The sequence below is a fragment of the Halichondria panicea genome, chromosome 8, assembly GCF_963675165.1.
Source record: "Halichondria panicea chromosome 8, odHalPani1.1, whole genome shotgun sequence".
Classification (NCBI taxonomy): Eukaryota; Metazoa; Porifera; class Demospongiae; order Suberitida; family Halichondriidae; genus Halichondria; species Halichondria panicea.
The window spans coordinates 1,805,792-1,828,797 of NC_087384.1; the positions used below are offsets into that span (position 1 = coordinate 1,805,792).

General features: G+C 38.8%; 3 protein-coding genes, 2 long non-coding RNA genes and 1 pseudogene across 13 annotated transcripts in view; 1 reads left to right on the plus strand and 5 right to left on the minus strand.

Moving 5' to 3' along the window:
• LOC135339865 (uncharacterized) overlaps positions 1–22,714 on the plus strand; it is a 45,186-nt gene extending 22,472 nt beyond the window's left edge. The window contains exons 7-9 of the long non-coding RNA XR_010396091.1: positions 10,287–17,753; positions 18,052–18,184; positions 20,303–22,714. This is a non-coding gene — a long non-coding RNA (uncharacterized LOC135339865). The remainder of the gene's footprint in view (positions 1–10,286; positions 17,754–18,051; positions 18,185–20,302) is intronic.
• Positions 1–23,006, minus strand: part of LOC135339652 (serine/threonine-protein phosphatase 6 regulatory ankyrin repeat subunit B-like) — a gene marked incomplete in the record, with an annotated part of 1,209,744 nt that overhangs the window by 700,267 nt on the left and 486,471 nt on the right.
• LOC135339739 (uncharacterized) lies at positions 151–7,940 on the minus strand. Of its 8 annotated transcripts, none has more exons than XM_064536003.1 (14): positions 7,861–7,940; positions 7,675–7,792; positions 6,782–7,033; positions 3,266–6,108; positions 3,159–3,200; positions 2,932–3,103; positions 1,989–2,880; positions 1,810–1,876; positions 1,549–1,666; positions 1,133–1,382; positions 1,017–1,074; positions 771–940; positions 642–698; positions 151–583 (listed from the first exon to the last, which is right to left on the minus strand). In XM_064536003.1, the coding sequence occupies exons 8-14, from the start codon at positions 1,852–1,854 to the stop codon at positions 367–369; spliced, it is 915 nt and encodes a 304-aa protein (XP_064392073.1). In that variant the 5' UTR covers positions 1,855–1,876; positions 1,989–2,880; positions 2,932–3,103; positions 3,159–3,200; positions 3,266–6,108; positions 6,782–7,033; positions 7,675–7,792; positions 7,861–7,940; the 3' UTR covers positions 151–366. The 8 variants fall into 8 exon arrangements, with proteins under 8 accessions (XP_064392073.1, XP_064392072.1, XP_064392071.1 ...); XM_064536002.1 differs by having other exon boundaries at positions 1,989–2,358; positions 2,829–2,880; positions 3,159–6,108; XM_064536001.1 differs by having other exon boundaries at positions 1,989–2,487; positions 2,829–2,880; positions 3,159–6,108.
• On the minus strand, positions 8,384–9,542 carry LOC135339877 (uncharacterized). Of its 2 annotated transcripts, none has more exons than XR_010396116.1 (3): positions 9,204–9,542; positions 8,938–9,135; positions 8,384–8,893 (listed from the first exon to the last, which is right to left on the minus strand). It is a non-coding gene; the product is annotated as an uncharacterized LOC135339877 (long non-coding RNA). The 2 variants fall into 2 exon arrangements; XR_010396117.1 differs by having other exon boundaries at positions 8,938–8,985; positions 9,070–9,542.
• On the minus strand, positions 11,367–13,639 carry LOC135339768 (2'-5'-oligoadenylate synthase 1-like). Its single transcript, XM_064536035.1, has 7 exons — positions 13,498–13,639; positions 13,335–13,440; positions 13,006–13,234; positions 12,169–12,226; positions 11,932–12,101; positions 11,802–11,849; positions 11,367–11,700 (listed from the first exon to the last, which is right to left on the minus strand). The coding sequence occupies exons 1-7, from the start codon at positions 13,591–13,593 to the stop codon at positions 11,475–11,477; spliced, it is 933 nt and encodes a 310-aa protein (XP_064392105.1). The 5' UTR covers positions 13,594–13,639; the 3' UTR covers positions 11,367–11,474.
• LOC135339745 (uncharacterized) lies at positions 14,177–15,828 on the minus strand (annotated as a pseudogene).

Sequence of the window (23,006 nt, forward strand, 5' to 3'; positions counted from 1 at the left end):
TAACCTGCATTTTGGTTGCTAAGCATTATCCCATGGATACTGATGATTATCACTCGTCCGTGCCTATAGTAACTGTCACTCGTGCCTTGCAGGCACTCGTGCAGTTACTGGCACAGACTCGTGATAATCTTCGGTATCCATAGGTAATATCAAAGCACTTGGGGGTGGCGAGTGTTCAATTATTAATTATGTACTAATAATTGTCATAATGTTTACACAATACCACAACACTATTAATTTACTAATAACACAGTAGAATAAAAGTATTATAGTATCTTCTCTTTTTCATTAAAGTGTATCCCTTTTAAAATGTACTGTAAATGATACACGCTTATAGTATGTTGTTCATATAAGTATGCCACTAGGCTACACGACATTCATCACCAGGTTGAGGCTTGCGATCTGTCTTGCAAATATGTCCCATCGTTTCTCACACGAGTCGCTCTTTTGAGGCTCAATCTGACAGAGACCCTGTTTGTAGAAGTTCTTGAAGGGGTTGGCCGGGTCAATGATGCGTGGCTTGTCAGGAAGGCAGTGACTATACTTTCTCATAATCACTTGGTTCTCCCCGGGAACATGGAGGCTATAGGGATTGTCATGGTAATACTATATAGCTGTATAGGACTCTGATTTCGACTTACTCCAGGTTTGGGTCCATTCGAATATGTTGCACAAGTTCCTGTATATCTCTTGCCACCCTGTACAATGTATTATTCAATAGTTTAGTAAGAGTTTTAGTATATATTATACGGAGCTTAGAGTTTAATTACCATTTTGCAAGGGTTTTCAATGGAGTTGCATCACTGAGTAGATGCTGTGGAGCTCGATGATAGGAGATGAGCACAAGAATGCTAAGAAAGAAAGACTTTGGGCATCCATTGACTTTTCCATCCCAAACGGAGTCTCTCCACACTTTGATTCTTTTGATAAGTATCTTTGCCTGCAGGTAGATTAATTATTAATTGTTGCTATAGACAATATATACATGCACCTAGTATATACTTTAATATAGTTACCCTTCTCGGCTGGCCCTCCATTAAGGAGTTTTTGTACTTGGCTGTTCCACAAGAAAACCTGTACGTATATAATGCATTCATATATAATAGCTTTAGGTATAATTATAGCTATATACAAGATTCTCCTGTCCGGATGCATGTCTCTCATGTAGGAATACATGTCTTCCAGGTTAGGGTCCTCCCATTGAGGGCTGATCTGCAAATCAACTTGCAAGTAGTTAGCAGTAAAGCGCCAGCCATGAAATTGCTTCTCCATTTCTTGGGGTACATATCTCCCAGTTAGGTGCTCTAGAAGGTATATCTTGAGTTTGGCTAGTATTGTGCTGTACCCATCTTCAGACACTTTCCCTTGTTTTGGGTGAAGACCTGATTTAAGAAGACTAATTGAACACAACTTTGTGTTAAATATATGGATGTATGTCTGATTTAAAAATGTGATGCTATGCATGTACATAGAATAATTATAGTTATTATGTGATATGTACGTGCATGTGTTCTAGTTTGTTGTGCTGTTGTAATATCAGTCACTGACTTGGTGAGAATGCAACCAAATCCACATCATAGTTCCCCTGGACTGCGGTTCCATAAGCCACTGATCCTCCGAGAACAACCTCAGAAATAGTTATTCCGATTCTGCTCTGCACGGCTTGCTACACATTTGGAAATTGCTTATAGGGTACGCTATATTTGACAACATTTTTTTTTTTTTGACAAATTTGGCAAACCTCACCTGATTTGCCAAATCGCCAAAAACACTTGCATATAATAATTATTATACGGTAGTTGATCTTACCGATCTTAGTACATGCTCCACTTTTGCTGCCAGTTCTAGTGCCATTTCGTTTGGTGTTGTGTTAGAACTATTATATAGGATGCTTTGTGCATAGATAGTCAGGACCATTACTCTTATAGTACTGATTATGGGTGTGTACGTTGCTCTAATGAAAATCATGCATGCATTGTGCACGTTACCTGAGAAATATGAATAACGTTGTCTGCAGTAAACAAAAAAGATAGAATAATCATTCATTCTTGGAACTTTTGTTTTATTGAGTCAGCAGGTCACCCTTAATCTTGTTCTTGTAAATGTTATAAATGTACACAGGGTCCAAGAGAAAAATGATTAGAAGTCAACAGTTAGATGTATAATTATAAGATGGATCTTTCTGAGAAACAGCTGCCATCTCTTGGGAAACGAGTCTCTCTTTTGTGGCTCAATCTGACAGACGCCATGCATGTTTGTAGAGGTTCTTGTACGGGTTATAGACAGGTCAATGATCATGGCTTCTCGTGTACGTACCGGCTGTACTTATATCCATGGTTTTCCCCAGGGACGTGAATGCTGTATTGATAGAGCGTTGTAGCTATATTGTGTGTGTCTGTATACACAATTATTTGGATGTAGATGTATATACAATTATGTGAGGATTTCGATCTCTAAACGTATCACTGAGTTTTTGGTGCTCCTTGCCTGTATAATGAAGGAATTAAGAAGTGCATATTAGCTACTTAGCTAATGCAATTGTAATCTTTGTTGTCTATAGCTAGTATACGTTATGTGTTTATTATGGTACATACACATTGTTGTACGTTTATAGCAATACTCTTCATCAGCTTCTTGATATCCTTGGTCATAATTCTATAAGCAATTAAGTGAAAAGAATTCTGCATGTCCATAGTATCAATAGCAGACCATCCACCATTTTTCCAGTTCCTAATTTCCCTGATTCTGTGCGGGCTAACTCAACCGGTGCATATATATTGCACTGTATAATATTATACATAAGTAAATGCATTGGTAAAGCAACTCACTCTATATAAGTCTTGATTTTTAGCAATATTCTTCACCAGCTTCTTGATATCCCTTAAGAGAAAAACGTGCATGGAAAGTTTTCTAAATTAATAGCCCACCCACCATTTTGCCAGTTCTTCTAGTGATTCTGCCTGTGCTAACTCAACAGGTGCATGTTTGTAGGATATATCAGTGCGAGCATATTATACAAAAGGTAGAATTTAGGGTAACCATTTTTCTGCTTGTCCCATGTTCTGTTTCTCCATGCCTTAAATCTTTTTATGAGCGTTTTCACCTGTAAATAAATATCATATGACATGCTGTATATATACGAAGTAATAATTTCGTACTTGTTGTGGTCTTATACCTGAATAGTCCGCAGCAAAACCTGACTTCATGTGTGTATAGTAGAGGAAGTATAATATCATATACAACAATAGAAATAGGAGACGTGCACATTTTCCTGCTCTTTGATTGCATTCCTTTGAGATAGCTGTACAAATCCTCTAAATTTTGTTTCTTTCATTAAAGACTGAGTCGTAAATCAATGTTCAGGTTAGAGGTTTCGAAACGCCAGCCGTGGTACAACCTCTCAATGTTCTGTATGTCTGTAATAGAGTGCCTTATAGGCACTTGATTGTTCTGCCTAGTAATATAAATTTGTACTGCATGCGTGCGCTCCTCAGATACCTCCTTCCTGCTCGGATGCAGACCTGTATAGAAAGATGCCAAAATGCATAAGATATAGAGCACTGCAGTGCTAACCCTCGGCTGATGACATAAATAATAAAGATCTATACCAACCAAAATAGTGTTGTACAATAAATGCTGGTTAAGCAGCAAATATTACAGGAGCTAGAGGCATGCTGAAACTTTTGAGAATAGAGTTTTAGTAGTGTATCATACGCCGTACGAGACATTCATTGTGGACTAGGATCACATGCAGCAAAGTTAGGAAAAAAGCCTGGAGTTTTAGATATAATTATGGGGCTATAGTTATAATGTTTTGAGGCTAAAAAAGCAACAAACCACAATTCTAGCTTTCTACTTAGGGACCCCAGACTTCCATTATTTCTAAGGATCCCTAGCTTCAGCTGAAAATACGTACCTCGAATGTATAGTGTAGCTATAGCTAGCCAACTAATGAGCAAGTTAGATTTTGCTCACTTTTATTCGACAACGAACCACCTTTAAAACCAATAACTTGTTATAATTATGTGAAGGCTATTCATGCACGCTGTAAACCCACCGCTATGGTATCCAGGTGAGCAGGCTCAGAAATTACAAACAGATAAACCAACGAACTACTATACTCGCTGTGGCCGCAGTATGGGCTTGGGTAATAACAAAGTATATAGTACATGTACAATTATAGATTAACAATATTCTCAGTCTGTGTGTGAGCCTTTGTAGGGTTAGCATGGATATATACGCTAATGCACAACGTGATTATAGCATAAATGCTGCATTTGTTCTCAGTGTAGCTCGTACTTGGTGAATATAGATGCATAGATCAACAAAATGTGCAGGCAGACTTGTCTCTTGCCCCAGGGACCCTCCAAGGTATACTTCAGATTTGCTTATGTCCAGAGTAGACTGCTAGAGCAGAAAAACAGTGCACTCTGTCTTTTCACAAATGCTGTTACATCTTTGATTGGAGCCCTCACTCTACTAGCTTTGCTCATAGGTGCTGTTTCTCATATAGGTACTGCCAGAGTCAGTGACATTGTCACATGGCCTTGTGTAGTGCATGCATGTGTATTGCTTTAGCTAGCTGTAGCTGTTGATCTTAGTTATGGATGTCTGGTTAATGACCTTTACCTAATGTGTTTATTGCATAAAGTAATAACATTTAAATAACGTCTTGCTCTATAATAATTATAATTTTCACACATCCAGTTTTATGTAGCTATTATGTAGCTAAGTAAGATCTTTCACCATGCTCAGTTTTCATACGAATTTTGGCTCGATAGATCTATGATTCCGGGGTATAATTATATTATGTTGGAACAGGGTGTCGTACAGGGGGAAAGGGGGGTACCCCCCCTTTTTTGCATTCAGGTACTAGTTGTATGACTGAGTGTCCATAGCTGGCAATTTTACATATAGGGTATTAAAATAACAGTTGGCCTTTTTTTAGCAAAATGTTCTGGTTACTTTTCTTATTTCCCCCTCTACACTTCAAAATCCTATATGACACCCTGTGGAAACTTCAATCTATCACAGCTTCACCGCTATGGCAGCCCATATAGATAGTTAACTTCATCAGTTGTCAATTAATTATGTATAATATGGCCATGTCTTTTTATTGAGTTTTTTGGTAACTGCATAATCAGTACATGCAGTAGAACCTCACTAATCAGAATAGAGCCGGACCAGAGCCTATATCCGAATACATGAAATTTCTGGATTAACGGTAATTGATTATGAATATCAGTAACAAAATAATGCATATGTACTGTGGCCAGAAGGGAAGCTGCTAGCTATATAGTCTTTTATCTCAACTTTCTCTCCAATTCAGTGAGTCTTGTGAGCTCTCCGGCTCTTCGTTTTCTTTGCAGTGACCAATGTTTTGAGCAGTTCTGATTCAGCAAAGCAAGTTAGATTGTGCATGCGCAGTAGTCTATTTTACTGACAGCCCCTCCTCTTTCAGTTTGCCAGATTTGAGAGGTTTCAGACTAAAAAGGTCCGGATTAGCGAGGTTCTACTGTATTGTGCATGGTATCTATCATACTGTTATAGTTCACTCTGGATTTGTGTGTGCATGTGCATTGCTTATAGTTTTTGGATTATGTTAGGCTGTCAATAAGTATAGTATGGTTAATAGTGTAATATAGGATTAATAAGCAATGTCAAGGCTTCTAGAGTCGTAGCCGAGTGCTATTAACCTTGCCATGCAGTGCTTGTTGAGTACTTATTGCACGAGTACCATACTATTGATTTCTAATCGTTTATGATGAAGTTCTCTGCAGTTTTCTTAATATTCAGCCGTGGCCGTTATTCAAAACATTACGTTGTCATTGACAGCGTGTATAATTACTCAACAGGTAATTGCACGCTGATTATATAGTCGTCAGATCTCAGTAGGTTAAGGATGGGACCAGCAATTATTGCTGAATCAGCTAAAACGCAGCCACGCCCACGATTTTTAATATGTTTTGTGTGTAAAAAATTACTTATCTTTTTTAGTTCTAATTCCGGAGGTATAAACCTTCCTTTCAGCTCGAAATTTTTAGTGTAGTAGGTAGTTCAAAGGTTTGTGCAGACTATTCAATCGGGAGGTCCCAGTCCTGAACCTACCTGAGATAGTAAACATCATATTATACCATAGATAAAAGAGAGAAATGGATTGGAAACGGATGACGTGTTCCCATAAGCTGCATATAAAATACATACACTGAGCTAAGATACAGCTGTGTTTCGCTCCCTATCCCCAGGAAAACTACTTCTACGGCTGTTTTGGAAAATTCAGACCTTTCCAAGTCTCCCTATAACTTCAATTCAATGTCCCTTTATATATACTAGGTATCATTTGGAAATATTACAAGAACTTTTTTGGGATTGCTAAGAAGTAGCTAGAGGTACAGAAACATTGCTTTCACTACTTAGGAAGGTTCTGTACCAATAACACCTATAATACAGCTATATAAATAAGTAGTGTACTGTGTGTCATATATAGCCTCAAGTAGTAAAAGTTTAGCAGGATTCTCACACTGACAGTAAGACAATCAGTTGTCTCTTTTTTGGCCATTTTTTTTAAATGTACAGTTGGCGGCCTCGATTAAACCCAGGGCAAAACACGGATAGTTTTCGAGGCGCTAAATGTTTCCTATCCATTTCTCTCTTTTATCTATGATTATACAGTAGAGTGCCTTTATAGCCTAGAGTAAATATGTTCTCTCACTTGTTGGTGTAAATTTATTTACTTTGCATGCATATATACGTCGATAGAATGCATGCAATTATAACTTACAACTTTCTTGTGCTTGGGTTCATCTTCATATATTTGTACATATCCTCTAGATTTTCCCATTTTGGGCTCAGTGATAAATCCACTTGGAAGTGCCAACATTGGAAACGTCGACCATGGTTTCCACACAGTTCCTCAGGGTCCTTTATTTTGTAGTGATTAATTTTGTCAAGTGCCTTTGGAGACAGCGAATGATCTGTTCCATACCATCTTTATACGTCTGTTCTGTTACTGTCTGCTTTATTGGATGTAGACCTATCATAATTATACAGTGTATAAGGACTAGAACTCTGAACTGTGAACGTATTCTGTATGCATTATTGCTCTGAGCATACACTGCTCGTTATATTGAGTTATGTAATCTGCCACCTGTTGATAGCGCTAAAGTTAATTTACCAAGCTATTACATACAATCAGAGCACTGAAGTGCTAACCCTCGGCTGTTGACATGAATAAATAGATCTATAAAAACTATAGGAATGCATGGTTCAGTAATAAAGAAGCCACAAACTATTTTAATAGAGACTGCATGGTAAAGGATCACTTCAGCTGCAAATATGTAGTTCTAGCTCGAATAAAGATCGCGTGTAGAGCTAGCCAACGTGTAATGCTTAGCTTTTGCTCACTTTTATAAGCATTACCATCGAAATCTGCCACAATAACTTGTTGTGTGAGGGCTATCCATGCAGCGCTATGGCATCCAGATAAGCAGACTCAGAAATTACAAACAGACAAACAAACCAAACGACTACTATACTCGTGGCCGCCTACGCGCGCCTCGGGGAATAATTATTTGAAGGTATAATATTTGTACGTAAGATGTTTCCTATAACTGTCTATATAAGACTAATTACTTGGTGGGAATATAAACTCTCTTAAGACTTTATACTACTTACTTAGTGAGAAGACAGTAAGGTCTATGTCAAAATGCCCAGGTAATGCTGTACCATGAGCCACTGATCCTCCAACAACAACATCTGATATGTCAATGTCTATTTCTTTCTTCTTAGATGCCTGTGTGATGTCAATTAATTTAGTAAGCCACTGATAACAGATTCCAGTTGGAAAGTTTGTTGACTTACTTTTATCAGTGTAGTTCTAACTTTGTTGCTTAACAGGAAGGTTTCCATATGCTGACTTGGCACTTTCGAATTATGATCGCCCTCTATATACTTTCTTGTGCTATAACCCTTTCCCGTTCAGCCGCACACAATCTGGAAAATCTGGAACAGTTCCATCACTTTAGTTTGCATCTGAGCCCAACCCACCAAATTAGCTTGATGTTATCTCCGCCCCCAATGAAGTGGCCGTGGGTCAATGGCTGTGCACAAACTAACCATCGATTTTATGCCTTGCTGCTGCCTCGATGGAAGTATGTGTGGCCTTTATAAAAGCTGCACTCTGGTCAACTAAGCTGCTTAGCAAGCATGTAGACTATTGTAGAGCTTGTGTCCACTTGTGAAGTGCCTGTGTACACAAATGGCTTGCTGCTTCCTCTTCGAAAATATTCTATGGCTACCAAGATAGTCCAGAGGGTCTACCAATGGATACTACTCAGTCCTACATGCTGTATAGCTTGTTTTAAACCTTTTTTTTTTTTAAGTGTTCTAATTGAACAGCTCAGCAGAACTTCAAAGGATAATCGCATTCATGATACTATCCAATCTGCCACAGAATCCAATATCATGCAACATTCACAAGTTGATAGCACACTCCCTCCCAGATTGTTGTTGTAAAATTTACAACAATTTGACCGGTAAAGGGCTATCAGGAGCACAGGCCCTCTGGAGTGCCCCTGGTGCTATCAAGAGCCTTATAAATTTATTGTATGTAAGCCAATCCTATTAAATACATCATGGCTGAGTTAGTGGTTCATAATTATGGTTTCAGTGTTGATCATCTTGCATGTTGGAGGAGGCATGCATAAACATTTGAAACACATGCTTTGCTTCCAAGTTTCATTGATTACCACAGTCATGGTACAGAGACTATATTAATGCACATTTGATGTAAACTTGTAACAGAAATTATGTTCAGGGAAGTGAAGTGAAAAGTTATCATGTATAGTGAGGCTGCATGCATGTATCCCACGTTTCTTCCTCTGGAAACTCTCAGCTGAAAAGTGATAATTGTTATTAGAATAAAAAAAAGCTGCTTACTTTTTTATTGAGATGCATCACTGGCAGCCATAGCCCTTCTGTCCAGCCCTATATATAGCGATAGAAAAAGACATTCGGCTATAGGATAGTCATACCACGCTCCAAACAGGTATAAACCAAGAAGATGCTCACGAATTCATGCTGGCAATTCTTGACATAATCAACAGCCATGCACCTACATACAGTACAGTACTATACCTGTAGTTGTATAGAAGCAGGTATTGTAATAATCAGACTGAGGTTCCTCCTTTTTATATACCTTTTACCTTCTTACAAGTAGATGAGTCTAGTCCACAGTAGTGTATATGCATGAGTCTAGTCTCTGGAAGAATCATTGACATGAGCTCTGCCTCACTAGGACTACTAGCTAGCTGAATTTAAAATTGCATATAGAGTGCTGAGTCAGCAACAAATAGTGTCAATATTCGTTGAGTCAGCATATGGAAACCTTCCTGTTATTATCGCCTTTCCGTTAAAGCATCAGCGAAACAACATATTACTATACATTTATATAGTCTTGTCTGTGTAAGTACTAAGTTATTCAGCTTTCTCAGTCTTAAGGTGTGATATTATCCACACTCTTCTCGAGATCAAAGTATTTCACTTCAATCACGAATTCACTCCAGCCACGCTCGTTTTCACTTGACTCTTTGTTGGGTGGGTACGTACCAATGCTAGACAGGTAGACATTGTTGGCTGGATTGGCCGGGTCGACCAGGCGTGGAGTGGACGAGGGAAAGAGGGTGGGTTACTAGTCTCTAGCTTTGTAGTAGTCTTCCCAATAGATGCTGCATGTGTATACAAATTATTTGAGATTAATTAAACTTACTCCATTCTGCTGTGATTCCGAACAATTTTTTTCAGCTCTTCAGTGGTACTGCATATGTTATTGATATTTAATTGGTTATTTTAATTTTACCTCTTAGCTTCATTGTGTCCACGATAGCCATAAGTTTTTGCTGGTTTTCATAGGCTCGAAGCACCAACAAGGAGATTAGAAAGGAACTAGGGCTTCTTCGTCCTATGCTACTTTTAGGCAATAGGCGATTCGCGATCCTCCATGCTTTAGCCCGGGCTATGTATTCTTTGACCTGCATGTATAATTATATATATACGCAGGATTATTGGTGAATTCACAGAAGCAGAATACAAAAGTTAACACAAGCACAATTATGTATACGGAAATTTGTTTTAGCTATATATATACGTATATAATTATTATACCTTCTGATTTTGCTTTTTCATGAACTCCACTTGCCATTTGGAAGCGTTCACACTAAATCTGTGCATGCAATTCAGGTAATCGCTATTGTATACTTTATCACAACTAACCTGTGCATGACTTCCAGGTCGTGGTTTGGCACTCTATATCTCGAAGGAACCGAAAAAATGTTGTCGGATCACTTGGATTATCACTCCACCAAACTGGACTGATCAGGAGATCCACGTCGATGTAGCCCTTGTACTTAAACTGCACAGCATATCTTGGTTTGTAATTGGGATCTATATAAATGGTATCTGTTCCAAACACCTGTCGATTATTGCTTCCAGCTGTCTCATGTATTGCTGATATCCGTCAGTTTGATAATATCTTCGCTTACATCTGCGTGTGTATAATTATATATAATTTGTTATCGGACACCTATATATGTACCGTACTCTACCGAGATATGCCCACGTTGGTATACATATATATATACAGCGTTGCTTTTATATACAGTAACTCTATAGCTATGAGTATAGTGGGTAATTTTGTCATCAAAATGCTCGTTCGTACAGCTCAGAATGGTGGCGCATTAATAATTTTTGCTGTGTTAATTTTAGAATGATGTTCTAATTTCCACCATACGAATAACATATAATTATCTTCCGTATATAACGCACCATTTTCGAGGGGCTTAATTTTCGCTGTTTTTGTGGGTCAGTATATATAGTCTTACGTAATTCCACGAAAATTGTTCTTTAATTAGAAGTACATCTGCTATAACGTGCAAATATTAAAGGCGTGGCTTCCAGTAAGCAGTCAACCCACAGACATTATGCAACGAATGCTTTTAGAGGCCATTCCACGAAATGTAAGTGCCTCGAAAATTTCGCGCTATGTCTATTTTCACCCCCAAATATGTTTTTGAGAGCTATATATAGATTTCCTAGGTGATAGGGATTCAAGGTGCATGTCCCTATATAATTATACCGTAATAGCGCGCAATTTTTAAGGCACTTAACTTTCGTGGAAGGGTCTCTAAAAGCATTTCATAAATTTCATGCTGTTCAAATTACGTTGTGTCTTCCGTTCACTAAGCATTTCGTGGACCTACGAAACTGATTAAGCCCCACGAAAATGTACTGTTGCGCTAGAGTAAACGACCGAACAACTCATTAATTAATGAGTTGTTGTTTCACATAGATCGCTTGGAATCAAACTGACATTCCAAACTGACGTAAACAACTCATGTATATATACCTGATGTCACAGTTAATATAGTGGTTTTCTGGATTTATCATTTATATAGCTAAAGAGTTATAATGATTACACTCTATATGTCCACAGTAAGGTCGATGGTCTCAATCTTCCTCTTTATCTCAGACCAGTTCCCCTCCCCATCATCATGTGACCTGTCACCGGTACGTGTAGTGGTAAACCCGGTGTCAAACAGGTTGTTGGTAGGGTTGGCTGGGTCCAGGAGGCGAGGGGTTTTTGGGGTGTCATGTAGGATTATGTTATCAGTTGCTCCCACAATGTAGTAGTCGTCCCAATGAATACTGTAGATCAATGTGTGTATACTTGTGTTTTGTGTAACATGCAGATATACTCATACGGTATTGCATGATTATATACTTCTACAATGTATAGACTGACTTACTCTTGTTTATCTTCCCTAAGAACGAGGTCTTTAAGCTCATATGAGGTCCTATAGCATGGAATAAATATAATTATGGTATGCGTGAATATAGATGTAACGGTACCATGATGTGATAACTGTATATACGTACCTTTCAGCCATATCACGAAAGATTAGATTTCCAAATTTCTCCTTTGCACGCTGATAAGCTTTTAAAACGAGCAAAGAAAGAAAGTAAGACTTTGGCTTCTTCTGTCCTGGGTAAACGTTTGGCCATTGTTTGTTCCTCCATGCCTTAGCACGCTGAATAAGCACTTTGACCTATACCATCGTGGTATATACATGAACAATGTATATAGATGAACTGCAATGTATACGTATCCCTTACCTCATTGTCTTGCTTCTGCATAAACTGCACCTGCCATTTGGAGGCTCCTATTGAGAACCTGCGTGTAATTGGCATGCATGCATGCTTTGTTTCTATACACATGACATGTACGATAGTACAGTGCCTGTAACCTAGAATACCACAAATGTGTGAGTAGTTGTACTTAAGTGTATCTTGAGATTGGAAGATTTCTAAGAAATGATGCTGATACCATTGTGTAGGTGAATGAATAAGCTACAAACATATTCAGTGGAAAATCATTTAGGTGAAAACGGGATGATTGTAAAAAATGTATGTAACATCAATTATCTATGGAAGTAAAGTGTTTCTGGAAAAATTGCTTCTACCAAAAGATAGACAATTTATTAACAATACATGTGTAAAAACCTTAGACCTTAGCCGAAAACTTTACTTGAAATCTCTCCCTAAGCGAAAAGGCACCCAAAAACACACATAATGGAGTATGAAACAGCGTGTGTACTTATGTAAACGATTTTAATCTATGCATAATTATGTTAGCTCAACTATCCACTGATGTTTTTCCAGAGTTCCAGACCTTAGCCGACAACCGTTAGTGTTTTTCCTCCCTAAGCTTTTGCTCACTATAACAATTTGTTGCTGTTGTAAAAGCAACCATGCACATACCCACCACTTTAGATTGCCATGGAGTTGAAGCTCAAGCATTCACCTACACTTTGGTATCATCAAAATTTCTTATAAAATTAATGTTTTAATGTCAAGATATGTACCAAAATTCACGAATGTGTGGTATTCTACTCTCTAGGTTACAGGCACTGTATAGTGTGCATGCAGTCCTGTTCTTGAATTTTAACTCACGAGTAGCGCTTTTGAACCGGGATCTTGTCCAAGAACAGGCTCAGCTGGGAGACGCTGTCCCACCAAGGGGTCACCAGCATGTCCACGTCAATGAGGTCCTTGTACCGAAACTGGACAGAGTGAGGTGTCCTATTCTTAAATTGCACATCGCTGTTTTTTTTCAAGAATTTCTCAAGTTTCTCTAGCCAGTGGCCATAGCCTTGCTCAAGAACTTTGTGTGGATCTAGGTCTGTCAAAAATTTGAGGAGTTAGCTGCCTACGAAATCCTCATGTAGACTATATAGACTAAAAATGTTCTTACTATTATTCTGTGTTTAGCAGGTGCCCACCTCTTGAGTAGATGACCATGTCCAGATCAAAGTCTCCAGGAACTGCAGTTCCTTGTCCCAGAGAGCCAGCTCTGATGACTTCACTGATAGTAATTGGCTGTTGGTCCTGTCATGTAAAGCAGATAATAGTGAATTTTGCACATTACCTGTTGCTCTATAGTACTTTTAGGAGGGTAGCCAACTCATCTGTTGCTTCTCTAGCAGCCTTGTGAGTGAGTAGCTCATTGCTGTGGGGAGGGTGGCAATTCCTAAAGTCCATTTGTTATGTTCTTATTTCTATCTCTAATTGGGTGTATGTGTGTGTTTGTTTTCTTTTGTAGTAAACTAAAGTACTGTTTACAGATTAGTCAGCAAAGGGCAAAGGGACTGTCCCAGGGAAAGTCCATTATAGGCTCATTAATTGATGCTCCCAACAGCTGCACCCACGTCTTGCACCATCATCATGCTTAGAGCTGATTCCCATGAAAAAGTCCCTTAAGAATATTCATTGTTTTGAGAAAAGTAATAATCCATCAATGAATAAAGGATAAGGCTATATTCCTACTAAATTTGTCAGTTGTTAATTTTCTAGAATTAAGACAATGCTTGCACTGCTAATGAGTATACCCGACTGAATTGCCTCAGGGTATAGGTGAATATAATTATAGTAAAAGGTCAGCAAACGAATTTAACAATCAACTAATACGTTTAACAATCAAATAATACTTTAAGCATCGTGCAGCTATCAGCGAAACAAGTTACTATAATAATACACTACTACACTATAATATTGTGTGCTGCATGCTATATAGTCTTAATTGTCTGTTTAAGTTACTAAAGTTAGTCAGCTCTCTTAAACGGTCTTAACGTGTGATCTCCTCCACACTCTTCTCAAGGTCAAAGTATTCCACTTTGTCCACAAACTGACTCCAGTCCTGCTCGTTTTCACTTGGCCTTTTGTTGGGTGGGTACGTACCAATGCCAGACAGGTAGACATTGTTAGCTGGATTGGTCGGGTCGACCAGGCGTGGAGTGGACGAGGGAAAGAGGGTGGGGTAGTCTCTATATAGCTTTGTAGTAGTCTTCCCAATAGATGCTGCATGTGTATACAAATACTATATAATTATAATAATAGTTAATTAAACATACTCCATTCTGCTGTGATTCCGAACAAGTTTCTTCAACTCTTCAGTGATACTGCATAATTATAAGTTTAATGAAATAATACATGCATGGTGATTAATTTTACCTTCTAGCTTCATTGTGTCCACGGTAGCCATAAGTTTGGCTCGACTGCTGGTTTTCATAGGCTCGAAGCACCAACAAGGATATTAGAAAGGAACTAGGGCTTCTTCGTCCTACTCTACTTTTAGGCAATAGGCGATTCCTCCATGCTTTAGCCCGGACTATGTACACCTTGACCTATAAAATATCATACACGCAAGATTCTGATGACTCAAACAGAACGCATGGAGTTCCTGCAGTGTACGATATAAGCGTTATAAAATTATAGGCATGCATGCAACACAAAGCATGGCATGCACATTAAAAATTAAAAATTCATTGTTATGTAATAGTACCTTCTGATCTTTTTTTCTAAACTCCACTTGCCACTTGGAAGCGTTCATGCACACTAAATCTGTGCATGACTTCCAGGTTGTGTCTTGGCACACTATCTCGAAGGAACCGAAAAAACATTGTCGGATCGTTTGGATAATCACTCCACCAAACTGGACTGATCAAGAGATCCACGTCGATGTAGCTCTTGTACTTGAACTGCACAGCATATCTTGTTATGTTGGGCTCTGTAATGACCCCTGCTCCAAACACCTATCGATTGCTAATGAAAGCTTCTAGCCGTCGTATGTGTTGGTCATATCCATCAGTTATGATAGTATCTCCGCTCACATCTGCATAACATGCATGTGTTATTCATGCACTTAAGCCACAACTATAATATATATGGGTGCGTGCATAGTGTATGCTTTTGATGATCATGTCTATAATTATATATAGTTTCGCCTCAAATTTTTTAAGCTAGATTTATAGGTGTATAGGGATTCCAGGTGCCCCTCTGAGTTAGCACTTCAACGTCGCATGTGATATAGGCCCAGTGAATGGGCAGGTGTTGCATACTCTATATACAGCTACATGTACATGCATGCATGCATGCACGCAGGTTTGCTTGCCGTGAGAGTAGAGCACCAGGTCGATGTCAAAGCTTCCAGGTACAATTGTTCCATGTCCCATAGAGCCAGCTTTTACGATCTCGCTCACTCTAATTTTTGGATGAGTATAGCTTGACAAATTAAGCTGCATTTTGAACATATTATATAATTATACAGATTTCTGCATGCATATCTCATTATTACCTGTAGAGTAGACACCAACTCCCTAATGGCTGCTTCAGCCTCAGCATGTGTAGGTTTCCTAAAGTAGGCCATCTTGAACTTATAAATTTCTGTCTGAGACTGCTGCCTAATTTGTTAATTGCTAACAGTTGCTCTCTTTTATATTAGTTTCATAGATTCCAAGATTCTAGAAGGTTCTCTGTAATGGTGACTATTGTGGTCTATGTTGTATAATTATCAGGTTTTAGGGGTATATTCCTGAAAATAATCAGTTCTAGTAATCTCTCTTTCCTGTGCAGTACTCAGTACATGTAATACAAAGGCCAAGATCATTATCTACTACAAGGGCCAATAAACTGCTTGTGGCATGAATTGCCATGTAATAACTAATTTGTTGCCTTGAAAACCATTTTCTGATATATATAGAAACCAGCATAGAGACCACTTGCTGCATATAGATGTGAAAAAAAAAGTAATTTGGTAGTTTTTGTTCTGTTTTTGGTGGCTGGATTTACAATAATTATATAAACAGTGGTTTGCAGAACAGTTGTCATATTATACTCAGAGTAGCAGTAGGCGGTGACTTTTACAAGGTTACTTTGCCCCAGTGCAACATGTCCCTGGTTAAAACATGTGCAATTCAAGTAACCCACGTGCTGGGTTACAACAACAGATAAAAGTATACACATTTAAAACAAGTAGAAATACTAAGCTACAGGTTGTTGTAACCAGCCATATAGGTTCTTTTAAGCATATTTGGTAATGGCAAGGGCGTATAAAAGAAGAGAGGGCATGCATGCAACTCCATATGAGCAGAGTTCAAACGTGGGCAGATGAATGTGCATGACTGGCATGAAATGCGAAATTTCTATTTTTAGCACTTCATGCAAATTAATGCACACATTCCTCTGCCCACGTTTGAACTCTGCTAGCTACGTGTACTAATATAGTGGAGTTGCATGCTCTCTCTTCAATCTTTTATACGCCCTTGGTAATGGGTCGTAGCAACTTCCCATAGGTAGAAACATCCAGCTATATGTAGGTTTTAGCAACCATGCACAGCAGCAGCCATACGTAGAAGTACCCGCCCATGCAGCTATAGGTTGTAGCAACCTCCCGTAGGTAGTATAGCTAATCGGTCAAAACAACCGCGCTAAAATTATAGGTTCTTTTGACTCACATTTCATCACTCATGCATAATTATTGTAGAAAAACTCAGTGCCGTGTCGTGACATACATGTAAGTGTGTGCTAATTACAATCATCACAAAAACAAGAAACTGATAACGTACTTACATACAGTACATTCAGCCTATAGAGTAAATAAACGCAATTTGGTGCGTAATGGTACATAAATGTAAATATTTTGGGATTGGAACATTTCTAAGAAAATATGATGATATACCATTGTGTTGGTGAACAAATTATCTAAAAGTCCAAAAAGATTTCCATGGCAACCAAAGGTGGTGGGTATGTGGTGGTTTATATAACACCAACATTTTTTTATAGTGGATAATCGCTTAGCAATGGAAAACACCATCGTTTTCGGCTAAGGTATGGAATTTTGGCACAACATTCCTGAATAGTTAACCTAACATAATTATGCATGCATGTACACGTCTCACTACAAGGAGGATATGCATCAATATAATTATCGTCCGCTACTGTGCATGGTTACTCCGAGGACAAGGATAAGATTCAATGGTTGTTCCCACGCAAGAGGAGGATAAAGTGAGGAAAAGAACTGATTGAGGGAGCGGAAGAAAATGGTGACCCTCGCCTTGAGGCAGTACCTCACCAAGCAGCCAAGGTGTGTGTGTGTGTGTGTGTTGGAAAAAGTGTGTGTGGTCAGTGATGATATTCAAGAGACGGGCGGACTGAGAACAGTGTTCTGTGCAGACTGTCTCTAATTCTGAGACCATTACCAGTAACTTTCTGCGGTGTCGATTCTGCCGCTTTTTAGAATGTTCTGTCACTGTTAACAAGAGCTAGATATTGCGACTGAGATGTGCTTCATAAAGAAAATACCGAGTATACTACTCTTGGAAAGTTGTCTGAACATAAAATGTATGTGCTGTGGGCCATTGAAGGTCAGTTTTTTTTTAATTTTGCATATTAATCCCTCTATGAGGCTACTCAAAGCTATATTGCCTAGCTTCTTTCATGAAATAGACTCTATGTACACTACTTTAATGTATGGTCTTTCCCCTTTCTTGTTTGCTTTAGAGAAACTTGAGATTTCCACTAGAGTTTAGTCTAACTGTAAAGGCCGTTATGCTTTCACTTTAATCCCTCTATTCTAACACTGATCAATTATTAGCCCTTTTGGCATTCATAGCAAGGGAGAATAGTCTTTACTGTATCGTAATGCATACTTACTTTTAATAGGAATGCCACACGGAAGAAGATATCAGCATTGGAAAAACTGAAGCTGCAAGAGATAGACGGCTGGCTTGGTGTGCCAAAGATGAAAGTTCAAACGAAGTTATCAAGTGATTCTAATATTACATTGTGTCCTTTGGTAAGTCCTCTGATAATAACTTTTACCGATCATGAACCAACTACAAATGTATGTCTACATTAATCATTATTTTTTTAAATAAAACAACCACTTTTTAATACAATTATAATAATTATGGAAGTTGTACTGTATAGAACTTAAAGCAGTATCTCATTCTAATCCTTTTCATTATCCTGTGAATATAGAGACCGTAGTCATTCTTTTATTGAGCCCAAAACTCTTCAGTCTTATCGTGGAAGTGTATTTTCAGTGTATTATTATTCCTGTCAGAAGTTACCAGGTCTAAGCAGACTTCTCAGCATTCTGACTATTTTAGCTTGTCTATTATGACTTCTAATATGACCTGAGCAAGATATCTTACCATGGTAGCCCTTTGATGAGAAGAAGACAAGCTTTGATTCACTGCCACAGCAGCCTCTCTTATTGGCGCCAATCTCGCGCGCAATGTATCGCTAAATAATGATTACATCACCGTAACGCGCCTGGATTCAACCACGCCCATCGTTTCCAATCCCTTTCTCTTCCTTCATCTATGGTTTAACTACCTTAAACATCATTTAATCTACAGTACACTGAGTAATAAATATGCAAGCCATGCACTCGAAACAATAGGGTCACAATGAATATGGCACCTGGGAGACGAGAAATATTACCACAGAAGACGCACCTGTTGGCGCAGGCCAGACCATGCAGGTGTACGTGGTTTCCATGTATCAATGACTCTTGATACTGCATGTAGAACAAATACTGTTACGGCCACCTCTCCCCCTCAGAACAGACTTGGTCCATAGATATACATCTTCACCTCAGAGGAACCAACCACAAGATAGCTGTTTTTGTGATTACAGACGAAAATAAGTGTTCTTGCTTAGCAGCCTAGGCGTAACGCGCTTAGACTTCAAAGGGTTTCACCCACACAACGTACAAAACGTGACGTCAAATGACGTGCGTTTTCAATCCCTTTCTCTTCCTTCATCTATGGTTAAACAAGGTTAATCGAGGTACTCCGCTTGCCCTGCCTACTGCATTATGTACTGCCCAGCATCTACGCGCATGTGCAATTATCTCTACACCTCGTGCTTGATTATAGCTATCTGAGTTAAAGCCCCACACCCAACCCTCCCTTGGTTTCTATACACTTCTCTGTCGTTACGACATGATTGAGCCGTGGCTATGACTGTTGGCTAGGCCACCTCTTTACCCCCAAGTACTTAATTAGGGGAGCAACATAATTATTAAAAACGCTTAATTATTATCTAATTAGCGAGGTTGCACTCCTTTAATTAATTAGAGGGGCTTCCTAACAATAATAACGGCCTTCAGTCATGGTCCGGCTCACCCTCCAAGGGGCGTTGCGGTAATGGGTAGCTGTACTCAACGCTTACAGCGGTACCTAGAGCAATATATAACTATGTAGTGGTAATGGTATCTAGTCGGGTGCATGGCTTGCATATTTATTACTGGTGTACTGTAGATTACTGAACATTTTGCAATTTGCTGCATGCAAACTCAAAAAGTGGGTAATGATCAACCATAATTGTTGTTAAAAAGATCGATGCCAAAAGTTCAAGTCTAATTAATGGCTGTCATCAGCACTGCAGAGCCTTGCAGCTCTTTTCTCACTCTCGAAGCTACCAATACCTAGGTTCCTAAGTAGAGTAGCAACACTCGGTAAACAAGTTTGGCTACGTGCTCTTCGGAAAAAACTGCATGCAATGGCATTCCAATTAAGTAAGCAAAACTAGGCATAACTCGAGAACGAAGCATTATTGACTCAAAGAAAACATGACTAGAAGCCTATTAGAAACTCTTACTTGCACTTATTGATCGAGCAGCTGTAGCACTCTGCACAGACACACACAAACACACTACCGTATACCTCGCTTACGCATGCACACCGAAGCATAATAATAATAGATAATATATATACATGGTTGCATGCGCTGGTCCATAATTATACAAACACTAATGTATGCGTGAGTATAATATATAGCTAAGGTTACAAATGTGCATGCAGCTGTTGGAATATCCTATATTATATAGCGTATAATAGCACATTGTAAAGTGTCTACTGCTGCTGGACGTCTATGGTGAGGTCAATGTTGTCCACCTTCGTAGCAAATTCCTGCCATCCTTTGTCCTTCCTCCGACCAGACATGCCACTGACGTACACATTGTTGGTGGGATTGGCCGGCCACCACGGAGCAGGAAGGAGGTGAGAGTACTTCTCTCGGATCATCTTTAGCCCAGAGTCTTTAGCTCTGGACTATTAAGCGTAATAGTGCATGCAAGGTACATGTATGTCATCATTATAGTGCTTCATATCAATTATTGTTTCAATAATGTAAGGTACTTTACTTTTGAGGAACTAAAATACAGTTTCCGTGGATTGGCTTCGAACCTTAAAAATTGTGCTCCTCGAAAATAAAGCACTATAAAGGACTGTATATATACAGTAGAACCTCGCTAATCCGAATAAGGGGGACTAAACCCCCATTCAAATATACATGAAAATTTTGGATGTCATTAAGTATCATTAACAAAGAACACTCACATGCACATGCATGCATGTAATATTACTGTGGCCAGAAGGAAAGCTGCTAGCTAATTTTATCTCAAATTTCTAATATACAGCGAGTCTTGTGAGCTCTTTTCGTTTTCTTTGCAGTATAGCCATTGTATTCAGTGAGGTATTGAGCAGTTTATTAATAAAGTGCGCATGTGCAGTAGTCTATTCTACAGCCCTCTTCTTTTCAGTTTAATATTATTTTTTGTCCGGTCTCCGAACTTTAAAAAGGGTCCAGATTAGCTAGGTTCTATACTGTACTTAAAGGTGGCATAAAATTGGGTATTAATTTCTGCTAATTCTGCAAATGAGAGTAAAATCGCAAAAATGTGTACTCGTAAATGATGTTCTTGCGTACTTGGAAAAATTCCTCACATTTTTCCACTACTGCAGCATACTGTCTTCGCTCCTCAGCAGTAATATTAGTGAACACTAGGACTGACTCCGCTTCTTCTCCTAAAATGTATTGACTTGTTTCGACTGTGACTCTCCTGCAAGGCCTGATGCTTCTCGAAATTGTTCAAACTGTCTTTTCCAGCATGGCCAGGCATCAGGTGTCTGATTTTTTTTCCAAAAAATGGGACGTAGACAAAATTTAGACGTAGACATAAACACAGCACACAACTGAAAAATGACATAGGTTATAGGACATAGGTTATAGGCTAGTGGTGATTTTTGGTACACATGCAGTTAATTCATGTACACTATTGATTATAATTATAAACTCTAAGAAGAGGCCATAATTATACCTGTCCTCACACTTTGTAAAAACAGGTAAACTTTCCCCACAGTCCCCGTGATACTCTTGGAGTGTGCTAGCAAGGAGATGAAATATAGGAGTTTGGCTCATTGGGTTCCACTGTCTTGTCACTTTTATACGCTCATGCTTTTTCCCTTCGAATCAGCTTGTGTATATCTACGTTGTGAATCGAATTTGTATTGTACAGTGGCCCAGAGAGTACGATTAACCTTTACTAGCGGACAGTATACGATGACCTTCGATAGTAGAGAGTTGACCTTAGCTAGTGGACAGTGCGATTAACCTTCGCTAGTGGAGAGTTCATTTTTCAGTCTAGTGAAAGCTTACCTTAGCTAGAGACATTTAGGGGGGTGCTGATTTTTTTGACTTTTGCTACATTTTTATAGAGCCAGGCACTTTTAATACACTCACTACGCTCAGGGTACTACAGCAGTGCCTTTGCATGACATTCTAAATTCCGTAGACACATCCGAAACAGTATATAACTATTTTAATTTCTAGTCTATAATTATAATTATTATAATATATATATACCTTAATCTTAAACATTTTTATAGCTGCATGTAACTTTGTGTGTTTCTACTTTGTCCACCATGGAGTCTCTATATATATAGCTTGTTTTATTGTTTCACTGTGTTCCAGATGCACCTTCAAATACAATTCCTTACAATTGGTGATCATGCTGTTTGCTCTGCCATTCATATAATCTGCTATCCACTGCTCTTGTTTCTTGTCAGAAGGATACAAACTTTGATATTTCGATATAGATCTACTTCACTCACTTTATTACAGGAATATTCCAAACTTGACCTTATTACTCAAAGATGGCTTCCCGTGCATGCTCATGAAGCTTAGACTCGCAAGCCGTCACTGTTGCAGGTGAACAGTGACGGCTTGCGAGTCTACATGAAGCTTATGAAAGCTCTGATTCTCCTGGCTCTTGTCCAGTTATTCCATGGTGAATACCTATATAGCAACTCAGTGTCTGACAAGTTTCTGAAGAACGGCGGCGGATGTCATCTGGTATTGAATGGAATGGAGTTTTTAGGGATCAAACTGTACTGACAATTTAATATACTATTATTCCATGACTGAGATCATGCCTTCACACTGTATACTGTGTATGTAGATCTATATATAAGCTTACTACTCGTTACTAAATGTTAGTTTTGACTTTACCATACTCTTAAACTCGCTAGCTAGCTACTCGCAGCCACTGAGTAGCCCACTGGCTGCGACTCGACTCAGTCTCTTGCATGTATTTACGTTGTAGGTGAATATGTAGATAGATAATGATTATATATATATAATTATAATTATATCTGTTTATATCATGCCATTGTCCTCGTGAGCCCTAGGAATAGGTCTGGAGACTCTTGCAGCATTTCCGTGCATGTGCTCTGCAGAATGTGGCCATGCAGAGCCAATGAAATGCATATCCTATGTCTTGTGATTTTTAACCCAAATAAATGCGAGTATTGCCTCTTGAATACGAA